A 14,561-nucleotide genomic window follows, 5' to 3' on the forward strand; every position below is an offset into this window, starting at 1 on the left:
AACTAGGAGGCATAGTTTCAGAATAAGGGGTTGCCCATTTAAAACTGAGATGAGGAGGAATTTCTTCTCTGAGGGTTGTAAATCTGTGAAATTTGCTGCCTCAGAGAGCTGTGAATAAATTTAAGACAGAAATAGACAGGTTCTTAAACGATAAGGGAATAATGGATTATGAGGAGCGGGCAGGGAATTGGAGCTGAGTCCATGATCAGATCAGCCATGACCGTATTAAATGGCGGAGCAGGCTCAAGGGGCCGCATGGACTACTCCTGCTCCTATATCTTATGTTCTTAAAGGTGGGGGAGAGAAAGGTAGAGTGGCGGAGGGGTTCAGGGAGGGAATTCAAGAGCTTAGGGCCCCAAGCAGCGGAGAATGAATATTAAAATAAACTCACCTTTCTCATCAAGAAAGCAAAGCTTTCTGCAGCGAAACATCGGATGTGTTCCTTATTGTGGCCCAAAACAGGCTAAAAACAAAAAGGAACGTTGTTCTCACAATATGGGGCCGCCCATTTAAAACTGAGATGAGGAGGAATTTCTTCTCTGAGGGTTATAAATCTGTGGAATTCACTACCCCAGAGAGTTGTGAAGTCTGGGTCATTGAATATATTTAAGGTGGAGATAGACAGGTTTTTGAGCGATAAGGGAGTAAAGGGTTATGGGGAGTGGGCAGGGAAGTGGAGCTGATCCCATGATCAGATCAGCCATGATCTTATTGAATGGCGGAGCAGGCTCGAGGGGCCAAATGACCTACTCCTGCTCCTATTTCTTAAGTTCTTATGTTCTTAACAAAGCGATTTGTGAGACCATGTAGTAACCGGTGTTGCTGTATCCAGGCCTCTGTTGTTGGGAGGTGAATAGAGTATTTGTACAACTTGATTCTTTATTTATTTGTTCATGGAATGTGGGCGTAGCTGGCAAGATCTGCTTTTATTGTCCATCCTTAATTGCCCTTCAGAAGGTGGTGGTGAACCACCTTCTTGAACCACTGCAGTCCTTGGTTCTCCCATGGTGATGACTTTACCATAGTGGTCTGATACAACTGAGTGGCTTGCTGAACCATTTCAGAGGGCAGTGAAGAGTCGACCACATTGCTGTTGGTCTGGAGTCACACATAGGCCAGACCGGGTAAGGATTTCCTTCCCTGAAGGACATTAGTGAACCAGATGCGTTTTTACTACACTCCGGTAGTTTCACGCTCACCATTACTGATACTTTAAGTCCAGATTTATTTAATTAACTGAATTTAAATTCCCCAGCTGCCGTGATGGTTTGAACTCACGACTCTGGATCATTAGTCCAAGCCTCTGGATTACTAGCCCAGTAACATATTCACTATACTACTGTTCCCATTACAGGCAAGCAAATACTGGAGCAGTACATTACAGGCCAGTACTGCAGTGTTGGAGCTGTACATTACAGAGTGAGGTGCACATTGTAGTGGGACAATGTGTTTAGATTTTTTCGTAAAAATGCGATGCTTTTAACGTGATCTGTTCTGTCACTTAATGGATTTTGGTGAATCTGCTGCACACCATTTTATATCGATATCATTTTCATAATTTTCTCAGAAAGTCACCAGCTAACGCCTCTGCCCTACTGCTGGGTGACCTGTACTACACACGGTTAACTTTATGTGGCTGTAGAGACTTAATCTCGCAAGACATGCTGCTCGACCTGTTCAAGGAATTACGGCCAAATCTTTCAACAAACATTTCAAAGGTAATTTGAAGCAAAACTTTGTTTTGAAGTTTCAATATTGTAATGTGACTGTCCATTAGATATTAATAATGTTAGAATCTGCTTTGTCCTTGGCATCTTGTGTTCTTGTATTAATATATTTAAGGTACTAGATTAAATAAAGAACCTGCATTTGTATAGCGCATTTTCACATCCTCAGGACATCGTGTTTCATAGCCAGTGAATTGTTTTGAAGTGTAGTCACTTTTAAGTGGGCAAACATGGCAGACAATTTACACACAGCATGTCCCACAAATAGTAATTCGACAAATGATCAGTTTAATCTCTCTCTGTTGTTGGTTGACCTGCAGTCTCTGTTGTAATGTAGGTAAGCTGGCAGCCAACTTGCGCACAGCAAGCTCCCACAAACAGCAGTATGATAATGACCAGATAATCTGATGTTGATTGAGGGATAAATATTGGCCCCAGGACATCGGGGATAACTCCCCCTGCTCTTCTTCGAAATAGTGCCATGGGACTTGAGAGGGGAGGCGGGGGCGTCGGTTTAACTTCTAATCTGAAAGACGGGACCTCCTATAGTGCAGCACTGGGAGTGGCACCCTGCATTAATACTGAAGTTCACCCGATATTTTCCATCAACAAAGTCACAGGGATAAAGAAATCACAACCCATGTTGTGTTGGAATAGTGTGCCCTTGATTTGGGGAGGGGAGCAGAGGGGGCAAGTTTATTGAAAATTGTAAAGCTTTTATTAATCACAGAAATGTTACCACAGGTTTATTGCCGTTTGGTCTTTGCTGAAAAATGCCCATTTTTAAATAAAGACAAATGTAATCTGCAATGTGAGTGGCGCTAACAAAGCCGGCATTTATTGCCCATCCCTAATTGCCCCTTGAGAAGGTGGTGGTGAGCCGCCGCCTTGAACCGCTGCAGTCCGTGTGGTGAAGGTGCTCCCACAGTGCTGTTAGGGAGGGAGTTCCAGAATTTTGACCCAGCGACAATGAAGGAACGGTCGGTATATGTCCAAGTCAGGATGGCGTGTGACTTGGAGGGAAACTTGGCGCAGGGCTGGTGTTCGCACGAGATTGCTGCTCTAGTCCTTATCGATGGTAGAGGTCGCAGGGGAGTGGGGTGCTGTTGAAATAAACCATGATGAATTGCTTGGATAGCAACTTGGAGTTGATGGAGAACTTGAGGAGCACTTACTCAAGTTGTGCCTGTCATCATCAGTAGAATTCTGTATGAGATTTATTGAGCAGCACAAGCTGAGAATTCTATCGATACGAGTGAATATCGTGTTTTAAACACTTCGTAATTATTTTATGATTGTCCTTGCAAGAAGATTTAAGTGGTTCAGTGTAAATATATATAAAACTGTATAAGCATGTGCTTGTAAACAAATCAGCATACTTTAGATAATTTGTTCTGGACTTATCAACAATTCTTGTTCCTCACGTATGAATTTCTTTGATTTGCATCCCCTTCCGCTGTCTTTCTATAAACTTTGCTTTTTGTGTATTAGGTGCGGCTACTCACACTGAGGATCATGAATCATTTTGAAGTGCAGCTACCAAAAAGGGCAGAGGTATGAAATGTCCTGCCTTTACCCTGTGTAAAAGATACTGAAATAACTATACTAATAGAATTACATCAAAAGTACAGCATGGAAACAGACCATTCGGCCCAACTGGCATTTATGCTCCACAAGAGCCTCCTCCCACTCCTCTTCCTCCCACCTCTTCAATATAATCCTTCTATTCCTTTCTCCCTCATGTGTTTATCTAGCTTCCCCTTAAATGCATCTGTGCTATTTGCCTCAACCACTCCCTGAATTAGTGAGTTTCATATTTTCACCACTCTCAGGGTAAAGAAGTTTCTCCTGAATTCCCTATTGGATTTATTTCTGACTATTTATGCCCAGTAGTAATATATCAGTATTGAGGAAAAGTATTGGACATCAGAAATCTGTTTTAGCATTGATACAGTGCTTTTAGCACGGTACAAATGTCCACATGGGGATTCACGAAGACTGGAATGGGTGCCGAGCGTTAGTAAGAGATTTGAAGGCGGTAATGGAGCACGGTGAAGAGATGGGCTTTTGAAAGTGAGGAGATTGATGGGAAGCTGGAGTACAAATTAATTCAGTCCCCATTTTAAAGTTGTACATTCTGTCCTTATTTTTGTGTCCACCTTTACAATGGAAACTGCTGATGTAAACATGTCACGCTGTACTTACAACCTCACACCAGAGGTGGCACTGCAGGCTGGCAGGTATAATTGCAGCGTGACACGTTTACATACAGTTTCTATTATAGTTGTGGACATGGGAATTTTTAATGGAAGAAAATTGACAAATTGTTTTGACTTTAGACTTTGGAACGGTTTAATCACAGATAATTATCATCAAGGTACAAACGTTTCCGTGTTCGTTTATATGTTTGTAGGATGACAGTGATGGAGGTCTTCAGTCTGTGTTTGCCATTTTACTCCAAGCTGAACTCGTCCCTGCAACTGTTCATGACTACAGAGAGAAATTATTGCACCTGAGGAAGCTGAGACATGATCTGGTGCAGCCCTGTGTCCCTGAAGGACCGTACTATGAGGTAGGGAGTGGTGGGGGGGGAGGGTTTCTTCTGTATTTCAGTGTTAGCAAGTGATGAAAACCAGTTCATTAAGATGCAGCAATGTATAAAGCATGGTCTGTTCTTATTGCCTAAAATAATACAGGCATCTGCTTCAGTGAATGTATGAGGCTCGTTTGCTGATCTTTGAGCAGTTTGATTAGAAACAGGAGATGCAGACAGGTTGAGCCTGGTATTGCCGAAGGATTGTACCTGACACATTAACCCGTCTTTTCTCTTTATAGATAATGTCTTGCCTACGGCGCAATCCGAGAATTTTTCTGTTTTTATTTCAGATTTCCGGCACGTGCTGCTTTCTTCTCCTCTTTTTAGTTTCGGGTAGTTGTGTTCTATCTTAACGATGCATTAACCTTGTGATATCGGAGATCGTAACTCAACGTTGCTGTTTAAAACAAATAAAAACAGAAAATGCTGGAAACACTCAGCAGGTCAGACAGCATCTGTGGAGAGAGAAACGAGAGTTAGTGTTTCAGGTCGATGACCTTTCATCAGAATGCAAGGTCATCGACCTGAAACGTTAACGTTCTGACGATGGGTCACTGACTAATGTCCTGTGTAAGCTGCACTGCCTCCTGCACGACCTGCCTCCCCCACTGTGCGGCACGCTCACATTCAAATGCACGGTATCTGCATCGGTGAGCGGCCTGCACGGGAACTTGCAGATGACTGCGCAGCTTAGCGGGGACATTGTGACTGATCTGAACCGTTAACTCTGTTTCTCACTCCACAGATGCTGCCAGCGTTTTCTGCTTTTCTTTCAGATTTTCAGCATCCGCAGTATCTTGCCTTTTGTTGTAGAGTTTAAACAGTTTAACTTCTTTAGTTAAGTGCCAGGTTGATTGATGCTTGTCCCCAGTCTGTATTTAATGGGTATTTTCGAGGTGCTTACAGCTGCACTGATTGTCGAGTGCTCTGTTTACAGTTTTGTGCTACTTTCTCCAGGTTCCTCTTCAATATTTGATCGGAATGCTTTATATAAACTTCAGTGCACTCTGGGACCCAGTGACAGAGCTTATTGTGTAAGTATGCAGAACGTTAGGATGCACGTGATTGAATATCGATGTTCAGCCATGAGGGGTACTGAAGTTGCATGATCAGTCATGATCATAATGAATGGCGGTGCAGGCTCTAAGGGCCGAATGGCCTGCTTCTGCACCTATTTTCTATGTTGCTTATACTCCCTAATATAATAGAAATAAAACGGAAAAGTAGTTAATCTCAAAGGTTGTATAATTAGTAAAAGGTCAGAAGTGGGGATGTTCGCTGATGATTGCACAGTGTTCAGTTCCATTCGCAACTCCTCAGATAATGGAACAGTTCGTGCCCGCATACAGGAAGACTTGGACAGCATTCAGCTTGAGCTGATAAGTGGCAGGTAACACTCGAGCCACACAAGTGCCAGGCAATGATATCTCCAACAAGCGAGAGTCTAACCACCGCCCTATAACATTCAATGGCATTACCATCAACTGAATCCCCTACCATCAACATCCTGGAGCGGGGGGTCACCATTGACCGGAAACTTAACTGAACCAGCCACATAAACACTGTAGCAACAAGAGCAGGTCAGAGGCTGGGTATTCTGTGGCGAGTGTCTCACCTCCTGACTCCCCAAAGCCTTTCCACCATCTACAAGGCACAAGTCAGGAATATGATGCAATACTCTCCACTTGCCTGGATGAATGCAGCTCCAACAACACTCAAGAAGCTCGACACCATCCAGGACAAAGCAGCCCGCTCGATTGGCATCCCATCCACCACCTTCAACATTCACTCCCTCCACCATCGGCGCACCGTGGCTGCAGTGTGTACCATCTACAAGATGCACTGCAGCAACTCACCAAGGTTTCTTTGGCAGCACCTCTCAAACCCACGACCTCTACCACCTAGAAGGACAAGGGCAGCAGGCGCATGGGGACACCACCACCTCCACATTCCGCACCAAGTCACACACCGTCCTGATTTGGAAGCATATCGCCATTCCTTCATTGTCACTGGGTCAAAATCCTGGAACTCCCTCCCTAACAGCACTGTAGTGGTTCAAGAAGGCGGCTCACCACCACCTTCTCGAGGGCAATTAGGAATGGGCAATAAATGCTGGCCTTGCCAGCGACGCCCACATCCCGTGAACGAGTAAAAAAAAAAATAACGTTTGTATCCTGTCTTCAATGCTAATAATTAATAGGGATTATAAAAAATAGGAATTTAAAAATAAACACTTATTTTTGCAGCTAACAGATATGGGAGGATAATGACATGTCCAACGTTCTCTCTAAGCTGTGTAACCGTGCAGCTCTTTGCCACTCCTGTGTAGATCGGGAACGTCTTTTCCAATGTTAAATTTCAAGTAGGAGCAAAGCCAAGACCGGGCCACGTAGTCCCTTAAAGGGGCCGCGCACGCAAAAAGGAATTGGGGGAACATTGGACGTGTCCAAAAGTTAATATATTTTGTTCACTTGCTGTTTTATCCAACTCCGTATTGTTTTTTCAAAAAATAGTGAATTAGATATGGAATATCAAGTTTGACAAACTAAACTTGAACCCCTTAATAATGATTAATTTTAATAGTGTCGTTATAACCTAGTGTCTTGTATTTGAATTTAAGTAACATAAGTTAATTGTAATTTTTTAATATTTTGTACTATTTTCTCTCCTCTTCCAGTTCTCATGCATATGGAATGGAAAATAAAGCATTCTGGCATGTTTATTACCAACATTTGGAACAGGCAACTCTTTTTACAGGTAGACCGTTTCTTAATTGTTTTCAATATATAAATTGATCTCCTGAGACACAGCTCAGAGATGTGGGATGACAGTGTTTTGTAAGGAGACCATCACGCCACAGAAAGAAAGACTTTACATTTATATAGCGCCTTTCATGACCTAAGGACATCCCAAATTGCTTCACAGCCATTGAAGTACTTTTGAAGCGTAGTCACTGTTGTAATGTAGGAAACGCTTGAGCCAAATTGCGCACAGCAAAAATTCCACAAATAGCAATGTGTTAATGACCAATGAGTTGGTTGAGTGATAAATATTGGCCAGGACACCGGGGAGAACTGCCCTGCTCTTCTAAATACTGCCCACCTGAGAATGCAGATGGGGCTTCAGTTTAATATCTAATTCGAAAGACAGCACCTCTGACTGTGCAGCACTCCCTCAGTACTGCACTGAAATGCCAGCCTAGATTATATGCTCAAATCTCAGGAGTGGGACTCAAACCCACAACCTTCTGACTCAGAGGCAAAAGAGAGTGCTACCAGCTGATATTCTGGGTGCAAGACCACATCTAACTCCCGCCTATGTAATCTATCTGGTTATTTATATATTTATCTATCTGAAGCATTTGTAGCACAACAGATGTTACTTTTATAAATATTCATAACTTTTGAATCCATAACTTTCCTAAAATTCTTATAAATATTCATTGTTGGTTGAGTGTTGGCTCGTCAACATTTGAGTATAAATGCTTTATATTCGTGTTTACCATAAAGTACGTTGCTTGTTTTAAACAGAGAGAGAATTAAAATCTGAATTGGGAGAGGAGCAGGGACCGGTCACGCTGAGCATGGAGAGTTTCCCGACTGGTAGTGTGGGTGGATTGTACCAAGATCATCTCTGTTTGGCAACCAAACCCAGTGAGAGAACGGACCACACCAACTTCCGCTTCCTGCTTTGGAAAGCGATGGCTGGCTTTCCTGACCGAATAGAACCTCGTTCAAAGGAGCTCTCACCTCTTCTTCTGCGGTTTATTAAGTAAGTCAGGATAACTAGCATCAAACGTTCGGTTTACACATCTTGGTGGAATCGGCATTGTCCAAGTCAATAAGAACATAAGAAATAGGAGCAGGAGTCATTTGGCCCCTCGAGCCTGTCAATAAGATCGTGATCTGATCCTGGTCTCAACTTCACTTTCCTGCCTGCTCCCCATAACCCTCGACTCCCTTATCATTCAAAAATCTGTCTATCTCTGCCTTAAATATATTCAACGACCCAGCCTCCACAGCTCTCTGGGGCAGAGAATTCCAAAGATTCACGACCCTCAGAGAAGAAATTTCTCCTCATCTCCGTTTTAAATGGACGACCCCTTATTCTTAAACTATACCCCCTAGTTCTAGATTCCCCCACAAGGGGAAACATTCTCTCTCTATCTGCCCTGTCGAGCCCCCTCAGTATCTTATATGTTTCAATAAGATCACCTCTCGTTCTTCAAAACTCCATTGAGTATCGGCCCAACCTGCTCAACCTTTCCTCATAAGACAACCCCTTCATCTCAGGAATCTGAGTTCAAGGAATCCATTCTCCCTTTCATTTATTTTTTGGGGTGCGTGGCCCCTTTAACGGGCTGCGTGGCCCACTCAGATTTCCGTGCATGTGCGCTTTTTCCATTCAGAAGCCAGTGACCAGCTTGCACGGGAACTCCAGAGCGCATCGCGGCTTGCCAGCTTCACTGGAACATTGGCCCTGGGGGGGATTATCCTTTGAAAGATATTAAGATATTAAGAGAATTATGAGTAGTCCAGTCCATTTGTAGATGTGGAGAATGTGTGAAGAGTAAGGCAGACTAATGTCCGCTACTGGACCAGTAGCCCAGTGGTCGAGAGGTCAATCCCATCATGGCAGGTTGTAAAACTGAATTCAATGGCCCAGAAATTCTGATGTCCTGGGCCCATACGGAGTTTCTACGGACCCGGGAAGGCATCGGAAAAGTTGGTTTTCAGCGCATACTCTGAAAACCAGCTTTTCCAATCTGTCAAGACAGATCTCGCGCATATCGGGAGCGAGGATATTTGCAAGGGCAAGATTGTGGGATTTACGCATTGCCCAGCAATTGTCCTCAAAAATCTTGCACCTGATAAAAGCAGGCGCATAGCCTACTTTTACAGGTGCAAGTGTTTTAAAACAGACAAAAACATGTTAGAATAAAATTATAAACATACATTTTATTGTTAAAAACCCTCCCCACTACGGTAAGATTATTTTTAACCATAATTAAAAACATTTTTTTTTAAATCAGTAAAGTATTTTATTTTTATAAGACATAATAACTTTAATTTCAATTAATTTTAAATATGTGTGGTCTGTTTTTTATTTTTTATTATTTTGTGTGATTGGTTTTGTTCCCATTAATAGCACTGAGAACTTGTAGATACGCAAGACTCAGTGCTTTCAATGGGAACCTGTGAAATACTTACCTGATTGGCTGAGCAGTCACACGTGACTGCATCTTCTGCGTGGGATGGGAGCACGCTTCGCAGCGCGGGAAGAGAAGGCCTTCCCACTGCAATCCGGGGCGCCTCCTCGACCACCAGGCACTTCAGTAAAAATTCTCCGGTCCGGAGGCAATTGCCCACGGGAAGCCCTCGAGAGGAATTTCTGGGCCAATAAATCGAGTAATTTGTGGGTCAGATTATCGTAAAATCCCAACTGGTTTACTGATATCCTGCATGGAAGGGAATCTGCAGTCCTTACCTGGTCTGGACGATATGTGACTCTAGTCTCTCGTTACATGTTTGGCTCCGAATGCCCTCGGCAAGTAGGGATGGACAATAAATGTTGTCTTGTTAGTGTCACCCACATCCCACGGACGAGCAATGGCTAATGTTAGCAATGTTGCACAGTCTTTGCATTGGTTATAAACAAAACAAAACAGAGCAAGATTACTAGTTTACGGTTTGGCATTAGTTTAAAGCAGTGTTGTTCACTACAAACCACTGACTATCTACAGGTGGGGCTACGCTGACACCGTTTAAACCACACGCACTGACTTCAATAGAAAACGCCTCACACACACAATCCAGGTAAATGTTCTTCACACGTGTGTATTTACTGAATGAACATCTCCCACCATTCGGTAACCAAGGAAGTAAAACACTCAAAGATCCAAAAACACTCGCACTCTCTGCTTTCCGTTTTCCCAGTTTACCAACAAACAATAAAAAGGTTAAAGTTCACGCCATGCGAATAAGGGTATTTAGATCACATGACTAGCGATGGTGGTTTCTTATTTACTAATCAGAAATGCAATCAGCCACATCTGGATTCCCAATTAAGCACATCTGGATTCCCAATTAGCCAGATGTGGCCAGTGACCAACTTATTGGACAACACTGATTTAGAAGGAAGATGTAATTGGCGCATGAGTGAGTGACCTGTGTCTCTTGCTTCATTTAGCAACGAGTATTACCCAGCGGATTTACTGATCGCCCCTACTGAGGACATCAGGAAGAAGCACCACGCTGATAAGACGACAGCCATAGTGCTGGAGGATGGGGACGTTGCCGTTGACCATGAGGCAACAGCTCCTGAAGAACCCAGGTTTGCTGCGGAGAAGAAGCCCAGGAGGGCGGCTGTGAAGTAAGTACGATGAGTAAGACTTGCACCCTCACTCAACTTGAGCTCATCCAAATCTCTGCTGCCCGTGTCCTAACTTGCTCCAAGTCCCGTTCACCCATAACCCAAGTTGCTCGCTGACCAACATTGGCTCCCAGTCCAGCGACATCTCGATCTAAAAATCCTCGTCCCTGTGTTCAAATCCCTCCATGGCCTCGCCCCTCCCTATCTTTGTAACCTCCTCCAGCCCTACAACCCTCCCGAGATCTCTGCGCTCCTCCAATTCTGGCCTCTTGCACATCCTCGATTTTATTGGTGGCCATGTCTTCAGCTACCTCGGCCCTAAGCTTGGAATTCCCTCCCTAAACCCCTCCGCCTCTCCATCTCTTCTCCTTTAAGATGCTCCTTAAGACCTACCTCTTTGAGCAAGCTTTTGGTTGCTTGGCTTCTCATGATTCGGTGTTGAATTCTGTTTGATTACGCTCCTGTGAAACCTCACGGGACGTTTTATAACGTTAAAGGTGCTATATAAATGCAAGTTTTTGTTGTCATAGTACTTCTGTAAACCAGTTATTAGACTTCGAAAGAACCTACATTTATGTAGCATCTTTTTAGGTCATCACAAAAGTGCTTCATAGTAAATGAATTATTTTTGAAATGTAGTCAGTGTTACATAAGCAAATAGTGTGCAGCAAGATCCTAATAAGATGGTTGACCGAGTAATCTATTTTGGTGGTTTTGGTTGAGGTATAACACCAAACCGGTAGTGTGTGCAATGACTCAAGAGTCTTGTTACTGTAAACGGTCTCAGGTGTAAACCTAATCCAACTTTATTCGTGCCCAAAAGTACCGGCGTGACATGGTACCGGCGCTTATATACCCGTGACCGTGCACACGCACATACAGCCCGATGACCTCCGACAATGGCCTCCCCTAGTGTCTGGTGACCCCAAACATCAATACGTAACCATGTTAATGAACCGTTAAGATATTAGACCCAAATAAACCTATAGAGTGACAGATTAGGAAAAGGGGAGGTGCAAAGAGACCTGGGTGTCATGGTACATCAGTCATTGAAGGTTGGCATGCAGGTGCAGCAGGCGGTTAAGAAAGCAAATGGCATGTTGGCCTTCATAGCAAGGGGATTTGAGTACAGGGGCAGGGAGGTGTTGCTACAGTTGTACAGGGCATTGGTGAGGCCACACCTGGAGTATTGTGTACAGTTTTGGTCTCCTAACCTGAGGAAGGACATTCTTGCTATTGAGGGAGTGCAGCGAAGGTTCACCAGACTGATTCCCGGGATGGCGGGACTGACCTATCAAGAAAGACTGGATCAACTGGGCTTGTATTCACTGGAGTTCAGAAGAATGAGAGGGGACCTCATAGAAACATATAAAATTCTGACGGGGTTAGACAGGTTAGATGCAGGAAGAATGTTCCCAATGTTGGGGAAGTCCAGAACCAGGGGTCACAGTCTAAGGATAAGGGGTAAGCCATTTAGGACCGAGATGCGGAGGAACTTCTTCACCCAGAGAGTGGTGAACCTGTGGAATTCTCTACCACAGAAAGTTGTTGAGGCCAATTCACTAAATATATTCAAAAAGGAGTTAGATGAGGTCCTTACTGCTAGGGGGATCAAGGGGTATGGCGAGAAAGCAGGAATGGGGTACTGAAGTTGAATGTTCAGCCATGAACTCATTGAATGGCGGTGCAGGCTAGAAGGGCCGAATGGCCTACTCCTGCACCTATTTTCTATGTCTATGTTTCTATGAATCTAATGGTAATGTAGTAAATAGTGAGGCGGATATTAATAGACTGCAAAAGAAATGGGCAGACACATGGCAGATGAGATTTAATGCAGAGACTCCAGCACAGGCTCGACGGGCCAAAAGGCCTCCTTCTGTGCTGTAACCAATCCATGATTCTAATTGTGAAGTGATACATTTTGGTAGCAAGAATGAGGAGAGGCAATATGAACTAAATGGTATAATTTTAAAATGGGTGCAGGAACAGAGACCTGGGGCTGTATGTTCACAAATCTTTGAAGGTGGCAGGGTAAGTTGAACAGGCTGTTTAAAAAAGTATACGGGATCCTTGGCTTTATTAATAGAGGCATGGAGTACAAAAGCAAGAAAGTTATGCTAAACCTTTATAAATTAGTGGTTAGGCTTCGGCTGGAGTATTGTGTAATTCTGGGCGCCACACTTTAGGAAGGATGTGAAGGCCTTGGAGAGGGTACGGAAGAGATTTACTAGAATGATACCAGGGATGAAAGACTTGAGTTATGTGGAGAAGCTGGGGTTGTTCTTAGAGCAGAGAAGGTTAAAAGGAGATTTAATAGAGGTGTTCAAAATCATGAATGCTTTTGATGGAGTAAATAAGAAGAAATTGTTTCCTCTGCCAGGAGGGTCGGTAACCAGAGGACACAAATTTAAGGTGATTGGCAAAAGGACCAGAGGGGAGATGAGAATTTTGTTTGCACAGCGAGTTGTTGTGATCTGGAACACACTGCCTGTAAGAGCGGTGGAAGCAGATTTAATCGTAACTTTCAAAGGGGAATTGGATAAATACTTGGAGGAAAATTTTGCAGGGCTGCGGGGAAAGAGCAGGGGGAGTGGGATTAATTTGACAGCTCTATCAAAGAGCCGGCACTGGTGCGATGGGTCGAATGGCCTCCCTGTGTGCTGTATGATTCTATGAATATGGCTTGATGTTGGAAAATTTGGACAAGCAAATCTATCTGGGAATGTAGCTGAAAGGCTTAATAGGAGCCGTCAAGAGAAGCTCGAGTGCTTCTCTGCTCGTCATTTTTATTTCAAGGATAATATTCAGCAGTGTCGGCACTTGTTCTAATTGCACCATTTGCTGTTCTGCTGATAACAGCCCCATTCGAGGCAGGCAGCCTCTCGAAAACATCTCTTGCAAATTACATTGATGTTAAGTACCACTCCAGTATGTCGCTCCGTGTAAATCCGAGGTTTCAAAATAAGCTTGCCCGGTAGATTTTATTGCGCTGTTCGGATCACAAGGTTTGATCCAAGTCACCGAGCAGTTCGCAGTGTGGTTTTGGTGAGCTTAACAGTGTAAATGACACTTAAGCATTAAAGTACCAATGGCGGCATGTTAATGAGCCATCCTACTGCCACTTAGTCACGGATAATGCCTTCACTGCTGCATCATCAAAACCTGTTACAGTCCTGGATAAATTGTTCTTTATTACTTGCAGTCGGCTGACAAAGGAACATTTGAATTGCGCTTGTAATTCCGAAGATACCAAGTACTTCTGTAAAAGTGGGTGAATTCCATATCTCTGCAGTTAGGACCATGGGGATTGTTGGACTCAAAAAGACCCAGGTCCATCTGTGAATCTTTGGAATTCTCTATCCCAGGCTGTGGATGCTCAGTCGTTGAGTATAGTCAAGGCTGAGATAGATAGATTTTTGGACTCGAGGCGGATCAAGGGATATGGGGATTGGGCGGGAAAGTCACCATCATAGGCAGTCCCTCGAAATGAGGATGACTTGCTTCCACGCCAAAAAAGGATGAGTTCACAGGTGTTTCAATGAAGGACCTAATATTCCAGGTCCTGAACTACATCCTGAAGGGTGGAAGATGCCTGTGCGTGGATTGTTTTAACGTGGGGTGGTCGTTGCAACTAGCCACCACACGGGCTTGACAGAGCGAGGTCTTGGTCCAGTGGCAAGGATTAACCAAGACGACTGGAGACCTGCTCTGATGCACGGACCTAGTGTGCGCACATATCGCAGTGTGGGCTGGGCCCGTGCTGCCCCTGGGCCCTCTCCTCTTCTGGCCCCAAACTCGTGCCTCTCCTGGGCCCCGATCACGTCCCTCTACAATCTCTCGCCGCTCCTTCACCCTCACGTCGCCGC

General features: G+C 44.1%; 1 protein-coding gene across 1 annotated transcript in view; it reads left to right on the forward strand.

Annotated features, from left to right (window-relative positions):
* The window catches only part of utp20 (UTP20 small subunit processome component), a 153,969-nt gene that overhangs the window by 38,347 nt on the left and 101,061 nt on the right, over nucleotides 1–14,561 (forward strand). The window contains exons 16-22 of the mRNA XM_070900152.1: nucleotides 1,568–1,718; nucleotides 3,219–3,281; nucleotides 4,141–4,299; nucleotides 5,281–5,357; nucleotides 7,001–7,080; nucleotides 7,854–8,094; nucleotides 10,513–10,695. Of these exons, the coding sequence (XP_070756253.1) occupies nucleotides 1,568–1,718; nucleotides 3,219–3,281; nucleotides 4,141–4,299; nucleotides 5,281–5,357; nucleotides 7,001–7,080; nucleotides 7,854–8,094; nucleotides 10,513–10,695 (954 nt within the window). The remainder of the gene's footprint in view (nucleotides 1–1,567; nucleotides 1,719–3,218; nucleotides 3,282–4,140; nucleotides 4,300–5,280; nucleotides 5,358–7,000; nucleotides 7,081–7,853; nucleotides 8,095–10,512; nucleotides 10,696–14,561) is intronic.

This window comes from Pristiophorus japonicus, chromosome 15 (genome assembly GCF_044704955.1).
Source record: "Pristiophorus japonicus isolate sPriJap1 chromosome 15, sPriJap1.hap1, whole genome shotgun sequence".
NCBI classification, from domain to species: domain Eukaryota; kingdom Metazoa; phylum Chordata; class Chondrichthyes; family Pristiophoridae; genus Pristiophorus; species Pristiophorus japonicus.